Source organism: Silurus meridionalis, chromosome 24, assembly GCF_014805685.1.
Source record: "Silurus meridionalis isolate SWU-2019-XX chromosome 24, ASM1480568v1, whole genome shotgun sequence".
Classification (NCBI taxonomy): Eukaryota; Metazoa; Chordata; class Actinopteri; order Siluriformes; family Siluridae; genus Silurus; species Silurus meridionalis.
Window position 1 is genome coordinate 10,938,966 of NC_060907.1, and position 14,526 is coordinate 10,953,491.

The 14,526-nt window shown below is 37.6% G+C and overlaps 1 protein-coding gene across 5 annotated transcripts in view; it reads left to right on the forward strand.

Annotated features, from left to right (window-relative positions):
• Positions 1 to 14,526, forward strand: part of sh3pxd2aa (SH3 and PX domains 2Aa) — a 109,905-nt gene that overhangs the window by 38,733 nt on the left and 56,646 nt on the right. For all 5 annotated transcript variants that reach the window (XM_046837914.1, XM_046837910.1, XM_046837912.1 and 2 more), the window contains exons 3-4: positions 2,819 to 2,894; positions 9,544 to 9,620. In XM_046837914.1, coding sequence (XP_046693870.1) covers positions 2,819 to 2,894; positions 9,544 to 9,620 — 153 coding nt within the window. The remainder of the gene's footprint in view (positions 1 to 2,818; positions 2,895 to 9,543; positions 9,621 to 14,526) is intronic.

A 14,526-nucleotide genomic window follows, 5' to 3' on the forward strand; every position in this document is an offset into this window, starting at 1 on the left:
TCAGAGTTCTGGAGGAGGCCACTCAAAATCTTCCACTCCAACCAATGTAAACCATATCTTCATCGAGCTGGCTTTGTGCACAGGCATTGCAGTTTTGGAACATGTTCAAGTCTCCTAGTTCAAGTAAAGGGAAAATATGCTACCGCATCCAGAGACATCCTATACAATTGTTTGCCTCCAACTTTGTGGTAACAGTTTATGAAAGAATGTAATATGGATGGAAGTGTCAGATGTCTTAATACTTTTGTGTAAATAGTGTACGTTAGACTGTGCGTGTGTTTCCAGTTCCACAATCACTCAAATTGCAATAACTTTACTTGCTGTGCGCCAAGGCCAAATGTCAGAATTGGCCTGTTTATTTTCTAGAGGAAACTGTTTAGCAAGGCAAGCAGAAAAAAATAAAGAATGTACATGTCACAAAAAGCATAAGAGAGCAGACCACACATCTGGAACAAGGTAGAACCAGGTGAATAAACATGCTCAGAAGCTGAGAGTAAAAGAAAGAAAGAGTAAGAGTAAGAGAGAGAGAGAGAGAGAGAGAGAGAGAGAGAGAGAGAGAGAGAGAGAGAGAGAGAGAGAGAGAGAGAGAGAGAGAGAGAGAGAGAGAGAGAGCTTGCACGATTACCCTGGCTCAGCTTTATTGTTATTTCTCTCTGGCTCATATCCCTCCTTCTTTCCCACTTTCTTGCTCTCAACCACTTCCTCAGCACATGTGCTTAATTTTGCCATCTGTGACTTATTTAGTGATTAACATATACAATAAAACACACAAACACATTCTCCGATCGAGATGATAACTCATCACGAACATAATAACGCTTACAACGGCACGTCTACATTCGCCAAGTGGTTTCGGTTAGGTTTAAGTATTGCTGGCCCCTGGAGCAGATTGCTGCCTCGCTGCCCCGAGGCGCCATTAAACGCTTCATAAAAGAACATTAGCTCCTGTAATTTCACCCTGAAACACCTCCAAAGGTTATTTGTGACTGTATCCTGCAGTTTAAAGTCATTTCTATGTTCAGAATTTGTAGGCAGTTTCATCAACGATTGTGCTTCCACCCAGACGCCTACTTTGACATGCCTTTCGAAACATAAAACATCTTTCAAGCAGACAAGACTCTGAATATGACTAAGTGTTCATGTTGCACAACATTTGCACAACAGCTTAGAATTAATCTTTTTTTTTTGGAGTGCTTGGGTGTCATTTTATCGAAGGGCGTGTCAATCGAGTTTGTGCGTAAGAACCACAGTACACAAGAAAGGCGGTGTTTATTTTGTCTGTATATACACAGAGCTGTATGTAATAGCCAATAATAAATCACACATTCTAATTTGATGTGCTGTTGCATAGCCACGTTCGTTTGCATTTGCACAACGCTTTAATTGCCATATATAATAGGAAATACTTATAAAGCAACAACTCGTAACTCATAGCAGTACTTGTTAAAGACACGATATGGGGCAATCGGATATGACATCACATTCCAATGAACCATCATATGCCATAATTTGCTGTATAAAGCAACACCACAAAGCCCTACCTTCTTTTTTGCTTTTGATATTATATGCTGAGGTATCACAGCTTTGTATTCAGTGCTTCCACCATTTTGTATTTTCTGAAAAAGGTCCAATCATGACATGGCTCAGTCTTTGTGTGATTATGAATCCACCGGTTCACTAAATTTTAACTTTGGAATGCAATGAAATGCAAAACTTCTTCTCATCGAGCTTGCGTCTTCTACGTTTCTAGCATCCGCATGTGTATGAATGGAAGTCAATGGAATTATAAAGTGTAGCATGAGTTCCCGTGAGAAGATGGGATTTACTGAAAATGAAGTAAAGCTACTGTTAGATAAAGTAGAGCAGAAAAGAAATGGTCTATCAAAGTCAACATTTATAGAGTTCGAAATGTCACAAAACTCACGAAACTGTAAAAAAAAAAAAGTGCAATTGAACGTCACTGGGTTATTAGCTTGAGGGGACACCTATTCCTTTTTTTAATCGTGTATTACTTATATAGTATATTTTACTTATAATTGTGAATGCGCTGCACTTTTAAATCTTATTTAGGACACATATTTAGGGACCATAGGGACCACGGTCATTCCTTAAAGTGTGTCTTTAACTGATTTGTACCTTGGAAGACAAAACCTGTATTTGGCAATCCTTCAAACGAAATATCAGTTCTGGAAAAGTCTTTTAAGTGTCTTCATGAAAGCAGGTTGTGCTCTTCGTAGACCTACTAGTTTGTTTATCTACCTCTGTTTTTTTCTGTCTAAAACGAGGCAGCCGCCTTCCTTGGAATGCTCGAAATTGGCAATTACATGCAGGAGGATGAGTATAATGCAGCTGAAATGGCAGCTTATGTGTCAGAAGTTTGCGCTCAGTGGTATATTGTTTTATAAAATGCCCTTTATGAATTGTTTCACACAGAAGCTTGGCAAACACATGCACGCACATACCCCACACGCACACGCATTAGTGGTGAGAATAGGTAGCGTGTGCGCCAGAAGGGATGTGATTAATTGGTTGGGCACTTTGAGGAACCTGTCCAGAAACTAAGCGGGAGACGCGGCAGAGAGGCCGTGACCTGGTGGGCCATCCCTGAAATGATGAAAAGGACGAAGCAATATTGCGTCGAATTTGATTAGTCGAGCTAGTGCGGTTGTTGATTTATAGTCTTGGATATTATCATTATCACAATATGCAGTGACATTAAAAATACTGTCGAGTAAATGAAATCAAATAATCAGAAATTGTTTTAGGTGGTGGCAGTGTTAAGGCATGTTTTGAAAATGTCTTCTTTTTTTTTTCCCAGATGCAGCTTCTTGACAAGTTCCCAATCGAGGGAGGGCAGAAGGACCCCAAAAAGCGCATCATCCCTTTTCTTCCGGGTGAGACCAGGCACTTACTTTGCTCTTTTTCTGTCATTCGGTCACTCCATCCCCCACACTCACACATGGTTTGACAAATGCAGGCAACCATTAGAATGGTAGGCTCAGACCCCCTCTTTTTGAATCCCCAGGCTGCTAAGACCCACACACTCACGCTTACACGCATGCTGTCAGTATGTCAAAGAATGGTTAAGAGAAGCATATCAGAGCAATGAATAATTCAGAGAGTGAAAGAGAGAGAGAGAGAATGATGTGCTTTTTCAAATACTTGCCGACTCGGCACCTCTCTCATCTTCTAGCCTCCTTTCTTTTCTTCTGTCTGCCTGCAGTCACGCTGTATCTAAAAAGCCTTCACACTTTATCTAAACACATTGATTTTACATAGAGATCACTCCCAGGACTGTTTGAATCTCTTTTTTAATTCCTGTACATTAATCTGTCTTGCTCAAGTGCAAATTTTGGTCTGCTTTTGTACTGTGTGCCAACATAAAGTCAGGACATTTATGCTCACAAAACAATCTCTATATTAGAGTTGTAGTGTTTCATTTACATGTAGGTAAAAATGCACCAGTACATTATCCACACTATGGATTTTCATTTTGTCAGTCCCAGTGAATAAGGCATGGCCTGTGTGCTCGTGAGTTCCAGTAATAAATATGTGGTCTTTGTGTCTAGGAATCTGAATGGAGGAGGCGTGGCCTGTGCGCTTCTTAATTCTGGAGGAGTAAGCCCTATACCAGTCAGTTTCCATAAATGAGACATGGCCTTTGTGCTTGTCGGTTCCACTAAAGATGGTCTGACCTGTGTGTATTTTAGACAAATATAAGGCGGAGGCATGGCTTCTTTAAGTGACAGAATGTGATATTTGTGCCCGTTATACCAATGAAGGAGACGAAACTACTGTGAAAAAACTGCTCTAGGTGCCTGCCAGTTTTGCGCCCCTGTGTCTTTCATTCAGTGAAGGAGGTCGAGCCTTTGTCTGTTAGTCAGTAAAGGAGGTGGAGCCTCTATCATTCTGTCAGTAAAGGAGGGGGAGTATCTGTGTCTGTCAGTCAGCGAAGGAGGGGGAGTATCTGTGTATTTTAGTTAGTGAAGGAGGTGGAGCCTCTGTCTTGTACTCAGTGAAGTAGGTGGAGCCTCTGTCTGCCATTTAGTGAAGGAGGTGGAGTCTCTGCCTGTCAGTCAGGGAAGGAGGTGGAGTCTATGTCTGTCAGTCAGTGAAGGAGGTGGAGCCTCTGCCTGTCAGTCAGTGAAGGTGGTGGAGTCTCTGAGTCTGTCAGTCAGTGAAGGAGGTGGAGCCCCTGTTTTTTAGTCAGTGAAGAAATTGTGTTTCAACCAGTGACACTTTTGTGAGATACTGTATGTGTTTTATCATTTCTGGTAAAGCATCCATAATTTATGGTGGTAAATATGTTTTATAAAATGTATGACTAAAAGAAAACGATTTTTCCTTTTTTAATAAGCATGGTAGGTATCAATTTTCCAGTCAGAACATTTTAAGGTGCATACAGGGCTTAAAACCGCTTAGTGGAGTTGAGCAAGACTGCAGGACTATTTAGGAGTGAGTAGGAGAACATTAAGTGTGTTGCATTAGAAGTTTAATTTAACCTTATACTTCAGATTCTGATAGCTTTTTCTGTCAAGTTCAGAATATCTTATTGACTTGCCCATATGTAATTACATGCTTTGGGAATCATTTTGTTTCTGTGTCTATGGTCATTTACTGACTCTATGAAAACATTTGACCCCATTTTAAACTTGAACCTACCAGGACCAATTGCTGACCCTTTACCTCATCTCCACCGAAAGGAAGTTATGCAGCCATTTTTTTCCAGCCCTCTCTTGCCATTTCAAAGGTTCCAAAGCTTCATCTCTATGATAATGTTGTCAGTACCATAGCACTTATCATCTTTTAGATCTCCGACTGGTGGAGCCTATCATAACTCAGGGCAACTGCACCATATAGGTTTATTGCATTCTGAAATTTTGTCCTGATTTTTATCCCTTATGTTTGAGATAATGTTTGTCCTTTTGTGACCTCAGCAGGTCTCACAACTAATACTTATTACAGGAATGAAAAATTCATCACCAGCCAACAAAAAGCCTTGGAAACACTACATACAGTGAATCCGGAAAGTATTCACAGTGTTTCACTTTTTGCACATTTTATGTTAAAAAAAAAAAAAAAAAAATATATATATATATATATATATATATATATATATATATATATATATATATATATATATATATATATACACACACAGTGAGGAAAATAAGTATTTGAACACCCTGCTAGTTTGCAAGTTCTCCCACTTAGAAATCATGGAGGGGTCTGAAATTGTCATCGTAGGTGCATGTCCACTGTGAGAGACATAATCTAAAAAAAATCCAGAAATCACAATATATGATTTTTAAACTATTTATTTGTATGATACAGCTGCAAATAAGTATTTGAACACCTGTCTATCAACTAGAATTCTGACCCTTAAAGACCTGTTAGTCTGCCTTTAAAATGTCCACCTCCACTACATTTATTATCCTAAATTAGATGCACCTGTTTGAGGTCGTTAGCTGCATAAAGACACCTGTCCACCCCATACAATCAGTAAGAATCCAACTACTAACATGGCCAAGACCAAAGAGCTGTCCAAAGACACTAGAGACAAAATTGTACACCTCCAAAAGGCTGAAAAGGGCTACGGGGAAATTGCCAAGCAGCTTGGTAAAAAAAGGTCCACTGTTGGAGCAATCATTAGCAAATGGAAGAAGCTAAACATGACTGTCAATCTCCCTCGGACTGGGGCTCCATGCAAGATCTCACCTCGTGGGGTCTTAATGATCCTAAGGAAGGTGAGAAATCAGCCCAGAACTACACGGGAGGAGCTGGTCAATGACCTGAAAATAGCTGGGACCACCGTTTCCAAGGTTACTGTTGGTAATACACTTCATGGTTTGAAATCATGCATGGCACGGAAGGTTCTCCTGCTTAAACCAGCACATGTCCAGGCACGTCTTAAGTTTGCCAATGATCATTTGGATGATCCAGAGGAGTCATGGGAGAAAGTCATGTGGTCAGATGAGACCAAAATAGAACTTTTGGGTCATAATTCCACTAAACGTGTTTGGAGGAAGAAGAATGATGAGTACCATCCCAAGAACACCATCCCTACTGTGAAGCATGGGGGTGGTAGCATCATGCTTTGGGGGTGTTTTTCTGCACATGGGACAGGGCGACTGCACTGTATTAAGGAGAGGATGACCGGGGCCATGTATTGCGAGATTTTGGGGAACAACCTCCTTCCCTCAGTTAGAGCATTGAAGATGGGTTGAGGCTGGGTCTTCCAACATGACAATGACCCGAAGCACACAGCCAGGATAACCAAGGAGTGGCTCTGTAAGAAGCATATCAAGGTTCTGGCATGGCCTAGCCAGTCTCCAGACCTAAACCCAATAGAGAATCTTTGGAGGGAGCTCAAACTCCGTGTTTCTCAGCGACAGGCCAGAAACCTGACTGATCTAGAGAAGACCTGTGTGGAGGTGTGGGCCAAATTCCCTCCTGCAGTGTGTGCAAACCTGGTGAAAATCTACAGGAAACGTTTGACTTCTGTAATTGCAAACAAAGGCTACTGTACCAAATATTAACATTGACTTTCTCAGGTGTTCAAATACTTATTTGCAGCTGTATCATACAAATAAATAGTTAAAAAATCATATATTGTGATTTCTGGATTTTTTTTAGATTATGTCTCTCACAGTGGACATGCACCTATGATGACAATTTCAGACCCCTCCATGAGTTCTAAGTGGGAGAACTTGCAAAATAGCAGGGTGTTCAAATACTTATTTTCCTCACTGTATATATATATATATATATATATATATATATATATATATATATATATATATATTTTTTTTTTTTTTTCTTAAAATTCTCAAATTTATTAAAAAAATAAAAATAAAATAAATAAGATCTCATTTACATAAGTATTCACAGCCTTAGCTCAATACTGTGTTGAAGCACTTTTGGCACCAATTACTGCCTCAAGTCTTTTTTAATAATGACTATACATGCTTGAAACACCTATTTTTGGGCAGTTTCTCCTATTCTTCTTTGCAGAACCTCTCAAGCTTCATCAGGTTGAATGGGAAACGTCGATGCACAGCCATTCTCAGATCTCTTCAGAGATGTTTAATCGGATTTAAGTCTGGGCTCTGACTGGTCCACTCAAGGACATTCACAGAGTAGTCCCGTAGCCACTCCTTTTTTTATCTTGGCTTGGTTATATATGCTTAAGGTCGTTGTCCTTTCGGAAGATGAACTGTCGGCCCAATCTGAGGTCCAAACAGCTCTGGAGCAGGTTTTCATCAAGGATTTGTCTGGACATTGCTGCATTCATCTTTTCCTCAGTACTGACTGGTCTCCCAGTTTCTGCTGCTAAAAACCATCCTCACAGCATGATGCTGCCACCACCGTGCTTCACTGTAGGGATGGCATTGGCCAGTTGATGAGTGGTGCCTCGTTTCCTCTAGACATGACAATTGACATTCAGATTAAAGAGTTTAGTTTATGTTTCTCATGGTCCGAGAGTCCTTCAGGTGTTTTTTTTGCAAATTCTAGGTGGGCTGTCATGTGCCTTTTACTGAGGATTGGCTTCCATCTGGCCACTCTAGCATACAGGATTGTTTGGTGGAGTGCTGAGAGATGGTTGTTTTACTGGAAGGTTCTTTTTTCTCCATAGAGAAACTCTTGGAGCTCTTTCCGAGTAACCATCAGGTTCTTGGTCCCCTCACTGACTAAGGCTCTTCTTCCTTGATCCATTAGTATGGCTGGGTGGCACACTTTAGGAAGAGTCCTGGTGGATCCAAACTTCTTTCATTTATAGATGATGCAGGCCACTGTGCTCATTTGGACCTTCAATGCTGCAGACATTTTCCTGTACCCTTTCCCAGATCTGTGCCTCAATACAATCGTGTCTTGGAGGTCTACAGACAGTTCCTCAGACTTCATGGATTGGTTTGTGCTCTGACCTGCACTGTTAACTGTGGGACCTCATATAAATAGGTGTGGGCCAAATTATGTCCAACTGAATTTACTACAGGTGGACTTCGATCTAGTTGTAGAAACATCTAAAGGATGATAAGTGGAAACAGGATGCAACTGAGCTCAATTTTGAGTGTAAAGGCTGTGAATACTTATTTATTGTTTTTTATGTTATTTTCGTTTTTTAATTTTGATACATTTGCAAAGATTTCAAACAAACTTCTTTCACATTGTCATTAATGGGTATTGTTTATAGAGTTTTTCTGGAAAATAATGAATCCATTTTGGAATAGGGCTGTATCATAACAAAATGTGGAAAAAGCGACACACTTGAATACTTTCCGGATGCACTGTATTTCAATAGAAACATATGTTTTAGGATTCCATTAAAAGATGTTTAAACTCAAAGTGTATAAGTAGTAAGTGTCAGAGGCAGCACTCTAGTGCATAGTTGCCACATTCATTGTCCATAGCTGGCTGTCAATACATGTTCAGAATAAGTCATATTTTGAAACAACAATAGAAGTAAAAACACAGTTGGCAAGACTTCACAAAAAGAATCAGAAATATCGGAGAATAAATAAGCAAAGAAATTCTGGGCTAAACACAGAACAGGTGAACACAATAGGGTAATTAGCCCATGAGAGAACTGGATAGAGACAGGACAAAAACTAAACTAAGGCACATATCAATATATAAACAAAAACAAACAGAAAACTGGGAACAATCAGCATGTTACCGTTAGCTGTGTTTACTCTCCTGCTTCAGTGCAGTAAGGTGCTAGGACCACTCTGCCTCGGTCCCTGTTTCTGTTTCTGTTGCTACTCTCTCTCTCTCTCTCTCTCTCTCTCTCTCTCTCTCTCTCTCTGTCTCTCTCTCTCTCTCTCTCTCTTTCTCGTTGATGTATGGATGGCTTATCTGGCTCTGTTCAAACTCATATACAACCTTGAAAGTTTATGTATTGCACACATGAAAATACTATATCTTTCTTCCTTTCCCCAGCTGCATACCCAATTTAATAAGGTTTGACACCCACATTGATAAACAATATCATAAAATACCCTGTGCTGTTCTGTGGCATTAAAGTCAGTGACTCGTGGGCACAGGAAGCGATGTCACCCAGCACAACACAATATGGTGAGATTGAAATGATTGAAAGCTCAGAATTCATTGTTATTCATTAAAAAAAGAATATCTTTTCACTTTTATTTCCTTGTAGACCTCTAAAAACTGCATCCATACTTCTTGGATTACCTGTTTAATCTGATTAGAGAACCATTTTGTTGGATCTCATATATGCAAATGGACCGAGATAACAGAAGTAGCTGCACTTTGTTTTGTATTTTATTGCAGTTGTGTTATGGGCACTCAAGTGGAAAAAGCCACAAATAGGAAAAATAAAGGATTATGAAAGTTTTATCGGTAGTAAAATCTTCAAATTTGACCAATGCGCTAAAGAAAATGTTAATTGGGTATCAAAGATGAGTAGTTTTTGGCCAATTGCACTCACAGATGTTAATTACTGTGAAAAACACAGTGTTTTCTATTTAAGTAGGTGTTTTGTGCTAGTTTTTTACTCTCTCCCTGTTGTTTTTCTTCATTAAGGTAAAATCCTGTTCCGGCGAAGTCATGTACGAGACGTGGCAATGAAAAGACTGCGCTTTATAGATGACTATTGCAGGGTGAGTTTCCCACTTCCTTCAAATGTTTTTAAGTTAATCACTTTTAATGTTTTAAGTATTTCACATTCACATTGTGTTTCCAGGAGTCTTCCCATATCTTGAGATTCCCCAAGGTTATATAAGTATTATTGTTGTTAATTGTTTGACATAAGATTTTGAATATTAAATATAAAAATAGAAATAAACTTTAGTTTATTTTCCAGTGTGAGAGAGATGTTCTCACTTTCCATTTTTTTTATTTTCTTGTGTTTTCCCCACTTCCTTATCTTTTCTGATGGCATAAAGCCAGTTTCCCCCCCATAAACATACGATTTATTTCCACCCATGTAAACAAACATGTATTAATAAAGAACAGTTGCTTGTGGAAGCCGGAAGAGTGAATAGGAATGTTTTGGGAAGCTTGACCTTATGGCAACAAGAGTCCATGACATTCTCAGTGCATTTTTTTTGCACTTTGTTACAGTTTATAACAAGCATTCTGTAGTCAGAGACCCTTGAAATGTTCTTTTTTTAAATCTAAAAATATTACATTTTTTAATATAATAATAATAATTTAAATCTAAATGCTAAATAACTCCTTCATTACATAGTTATCTCATGAATTTTAATTGAATGTTTATAATAACAGTTTGTGTGTATTTATTATTTATTCTGTGTATTTATTAATTTTATGGTTGCTAGACAGACCCACTGCTCTAAATATAACGACAATGGGGAAAAACCCATAATAAGTACAGAATAAAATACGACATGGTATGATGGTATTAGCAAAATAATTGTAGATCATCACCTTTAGGTTTTTTTATACTTATACTTATACTTATACTTGCGTTTATTGTTGTGGCAAGTCCATGAAACAAGTTAGTTCCTATCTTACACTGTAGTAGCTATAACTATCCAGTCCAGAACATTTTGAAGATACTGTATAAATGTTTGTAGTGTCAGAAAACTTAAAGCAGCATTGTTACCTTTATTTATCTTATGTCAACATTGTCACTTTTTTCAAATTTGTAGCGCATTTGTGCAGCGTCTGACAATTTGTAACATTACTTTAGAAATAATAAAGTAATAGAACAAATGCCTTCAAATTTATCAACTATCTGACCAGTCAGAATTGGGAATTCAACAACACTGTTTTACCATATAATTTTTTGAACCCTGTATATACTATTCAAAATATTTGCCATAAATGCATCTTGCCAGTATTCACTTCGACCCAGTGAGTGTTGAGTAAAGCTGTGGGAATCAGATCACATGCTGTTACTGTTACAATAACGCTGATAAGACAGGAACAGGACTGCATGTTCTGTTAGTTAAGAAACACCTTGGATTTGTAAAAAGACATATCTTCCTGCATTGAAACTTCATTAATGATGTTATCCTAAAATTCATCCTTGATTATTTAAGAAAGCAGCACGTTAGTGAACGATGCACGCGAGCAGTTTGCTTTGAAGTTGTTAAGAGGGAGATGTTCACCACCCATTTCCTGTGCACTTTAATTAGAGAAACGTCCTCCATGTAATTGCCTGATGTTCTCAAAGAATGCGTACTCTGGGGATTCTCCTCACAAGTACATGTGTCTCTCATATACTCTTTCCCAAACCCTTCCTTCTTTTCCTCCCTCTTTTGATGGTCTGTGCTAATGAGTTTCCACAAGAAACAAAGCAGTTCACTGCTAATTATGTTATCTCAGTTTTTAATGTGTATCATAGTAATGTTTTGCTGCTTTATCAAATAAAACTGTACCTATGTTATTAGATTTCTAGTTCTTAAAGAACTTAGTGATAAAACCCGTCCTCATACGTTCATATCAGGATTGTTTCACACCCTCAGTTTATTTCTGGACTATTTATTTCTAGACATTTTGTTTAGCCATGACCACTGCTTTTGGCATCCATGTTTGGTGGTCTAACTAAAAACTGTGTTGTGCCATTTATACTGTTTTACATCGTCTGAGGGGGCCATTGTCTGAGGGGGACACACACTAAATCAATTTTCATACAGAAATTATATTATGTTGTCATTATTATCTGTCATTATATTATATATATTGTCAACTGAAAGTAAACAAATAATAAATAATAAATTCAATAATAAGTCAAATATTAATTAGGGATTAGGGCTGACAGAGTTGGTAAGACTTTGCAACAAACAGTAGAAATATCAGAGAATAAATAGGCAGGTAATATGATGTGATCAATATTGGGATACAATAACATTACAGTATCATTTTTTTTGCTGTAAGATGAAACAGGCTGAACAATAGATTGGAAATAAGATATTATATCCATATCATGATAGATTATATCACAATATACTGAGATATTGTGGCTATCATATTATTAGATATTATAAATTATAGATGTTAATGCTGTTACTTTATATTTTGTTTTTTTTATATCATTTGAAGTTTCCCCCATTTTATTGTGAAGATAATTATGTTATCTCAGTTGTTAATGTGTATCATAGTAATGTGTTATAGAAAATAATTGCATACCCACAGACTGGATGTTAAAATTATCATTGTACCAATTGCTCCAGTTTGTTTCTCTTCTTTTATAAAAAAAAATGGAACCAATATGTGACTTTTTATTTTCTCTTGTTTGTGCGTTGACAAATATTTTATATTGTGATACATTCTGTTTTCAAGCCATATTGCTCAACGTTAAGCAGGGTGTATTTATTGACCTCTATTTTACACACAGCAAAAGTGTTCAGTCCATGGTTCAGAAGAAATTTGTCAGTGTGAAAACAAACTATGAATCAATTCCTCACTTCTATAATCTGGAAATTATGTTGACTCAAGTATTCAGGCCAAGTTTGAAAGTTTATTTAGATATTACAGTGATGTTTTGTTCTTATATCACATCTACAGTCTTTTTGTGTTAAATGTAGGAACTAAATGCCTGCCATCAATCACACGTACCAGCTATGTGCTTGTGCATACTGATAAACCCAGATCCATCATGGCACACAGTCTCAAATACATTTCATTTAGTTTAAAGCTCTTCAGAGTAAGATATTGCTATAATAATAATAATTGTCATATTGAGACGTTTGGACACTCTTCCAATTGTAAGGTCTCAAAACTTTTGCAGTTATAAGTCTTTAATGGGCTTAATAAGACCTATTAGGAGGGTGAAGAATTGTCATTACGGATAACAATTTTTGAGTGCACTAAATTCTATGACTGTTTAAACCTTGTGCTTATACTCAGCAACCATGGGCTCCTCTTAGCTGCTGACTGATGATCTAAGAATTATGCTAATTGAAGCCGTCAAAGCAGGCTATAAAGTCTATAAAAAGATTTTAAAGTGCTTTCAACTTACAATTCTCAATGTCTGAAATGACTTTAGGAAGTTACAGGGATGTGTGAATTTAGTTAGAACTGCTGGTCAGAAAGGCAAAACAAAACACCTATATGAGACGAAGGACTTGGAAGCAGGATTTGCTGAGAAAAGAGTGGTGGTGCACTGTTCTGTACTGCGAAGCTTTCACAAACACTTTCTGTATGAAGTCATCAGACAGATACCCTACTTGATACCTTATTACACTGTGATTGTCTGATGTACTGTATGCAAAACCCATCTACGCATGTTAGGGGTGCGTGACAGTCAGTGGCACATAAAATAATAGATGGACCTAATAGATAAAATAATGAATTCCATTATTATCAATATAAATGTATGTATTAATTATTATAAATGTGGTAGAGTGGAAGAAACTGAATCATTGGCTTCTCATATAGCACTATGATTCATAACATACTTCAAAATCCACCATGAGCTACTTTAAATAATACAAAAGCTGAAATTATTGGAAATCTGTGGCTTGATCTTAAACATGCTGTGCTGCAAATAGGACAAGGATTTCGTATAACTCAAAACATTCTACAACGAAGGCTGGGTGAAAATAAGATAGAAAGAAGCCTAGCTTGATATGAAAACGGTTTGCAGGCTACAATATCTTCAAAAGGATGTGTAGCAAAGTGTAGCAAAATACTTTTTTTTTCATTTGAAATGTAATTTGGTCAGGAGTGCCCAAACATTTGCATACAAGCATAACATTAAATTGATTTTGAACATAACTGGAAAATGACTTCTAATACAAAATATCTTTTTTTGATTTTTGTTTAAATAGCAGCGAGTATTATCGCTCATGTTTGAGAGGGCTGGACATGTTCATGTTCCTTTTACCCATTATTGTAAATGTGCTAGCAATAATGATCCATTGTGACATCAACACAGACTATGACATAAACATATTTAATGCCTCTCAGGGTAGAGATTCCCTTTAATAATAAACAATTTTGATTTCCCAGATTTGAGTAACAGGATTGTAGGCGGACAAACGAATTAGATCATAATTGAAACAGCCTGTTTTCTGGTTAGGCATTATTATTTAGACATCTTGCTAATCGTTTGCAATCAACAAACTGTTTTGAGGACTACTTTCTGTAGAACTGATGTCATTTGGCAGGTCAAAGCCAAATTCTCAAATAACCAGCTTTCCCACGCAAATGTGTTGACCTCAGAGGCTCAGGGTTTTCAAAGCGAATCCCAGCTGATGTCTTTTTTTGGGTCTTGTGGCAAGCACTAACATGATTCCTTACTTTATGTTCACAGATCTATTCATTTGTCTTTTTCAACTTCACAAATGTGCTCATAAATGTGGTGTCAGTGTAGCACCACCTATCACTTTTTACTGGAATAGCAATTTTAATTTCTATGGTGAGACAAATAAGAAAGAAAGAGACTGTAAGCCAGTAGGATTGGTAAAACTTTAATATATTGTCAGAGTGACACGACCAGCACTTAGTCATCCTCCGTGTTCTGTACGGAAGACTTGACAGTAGAACTCGGTGATGATGCTGTCTGGAAGTCATGTGTCTCCCTGCTGATTGTCC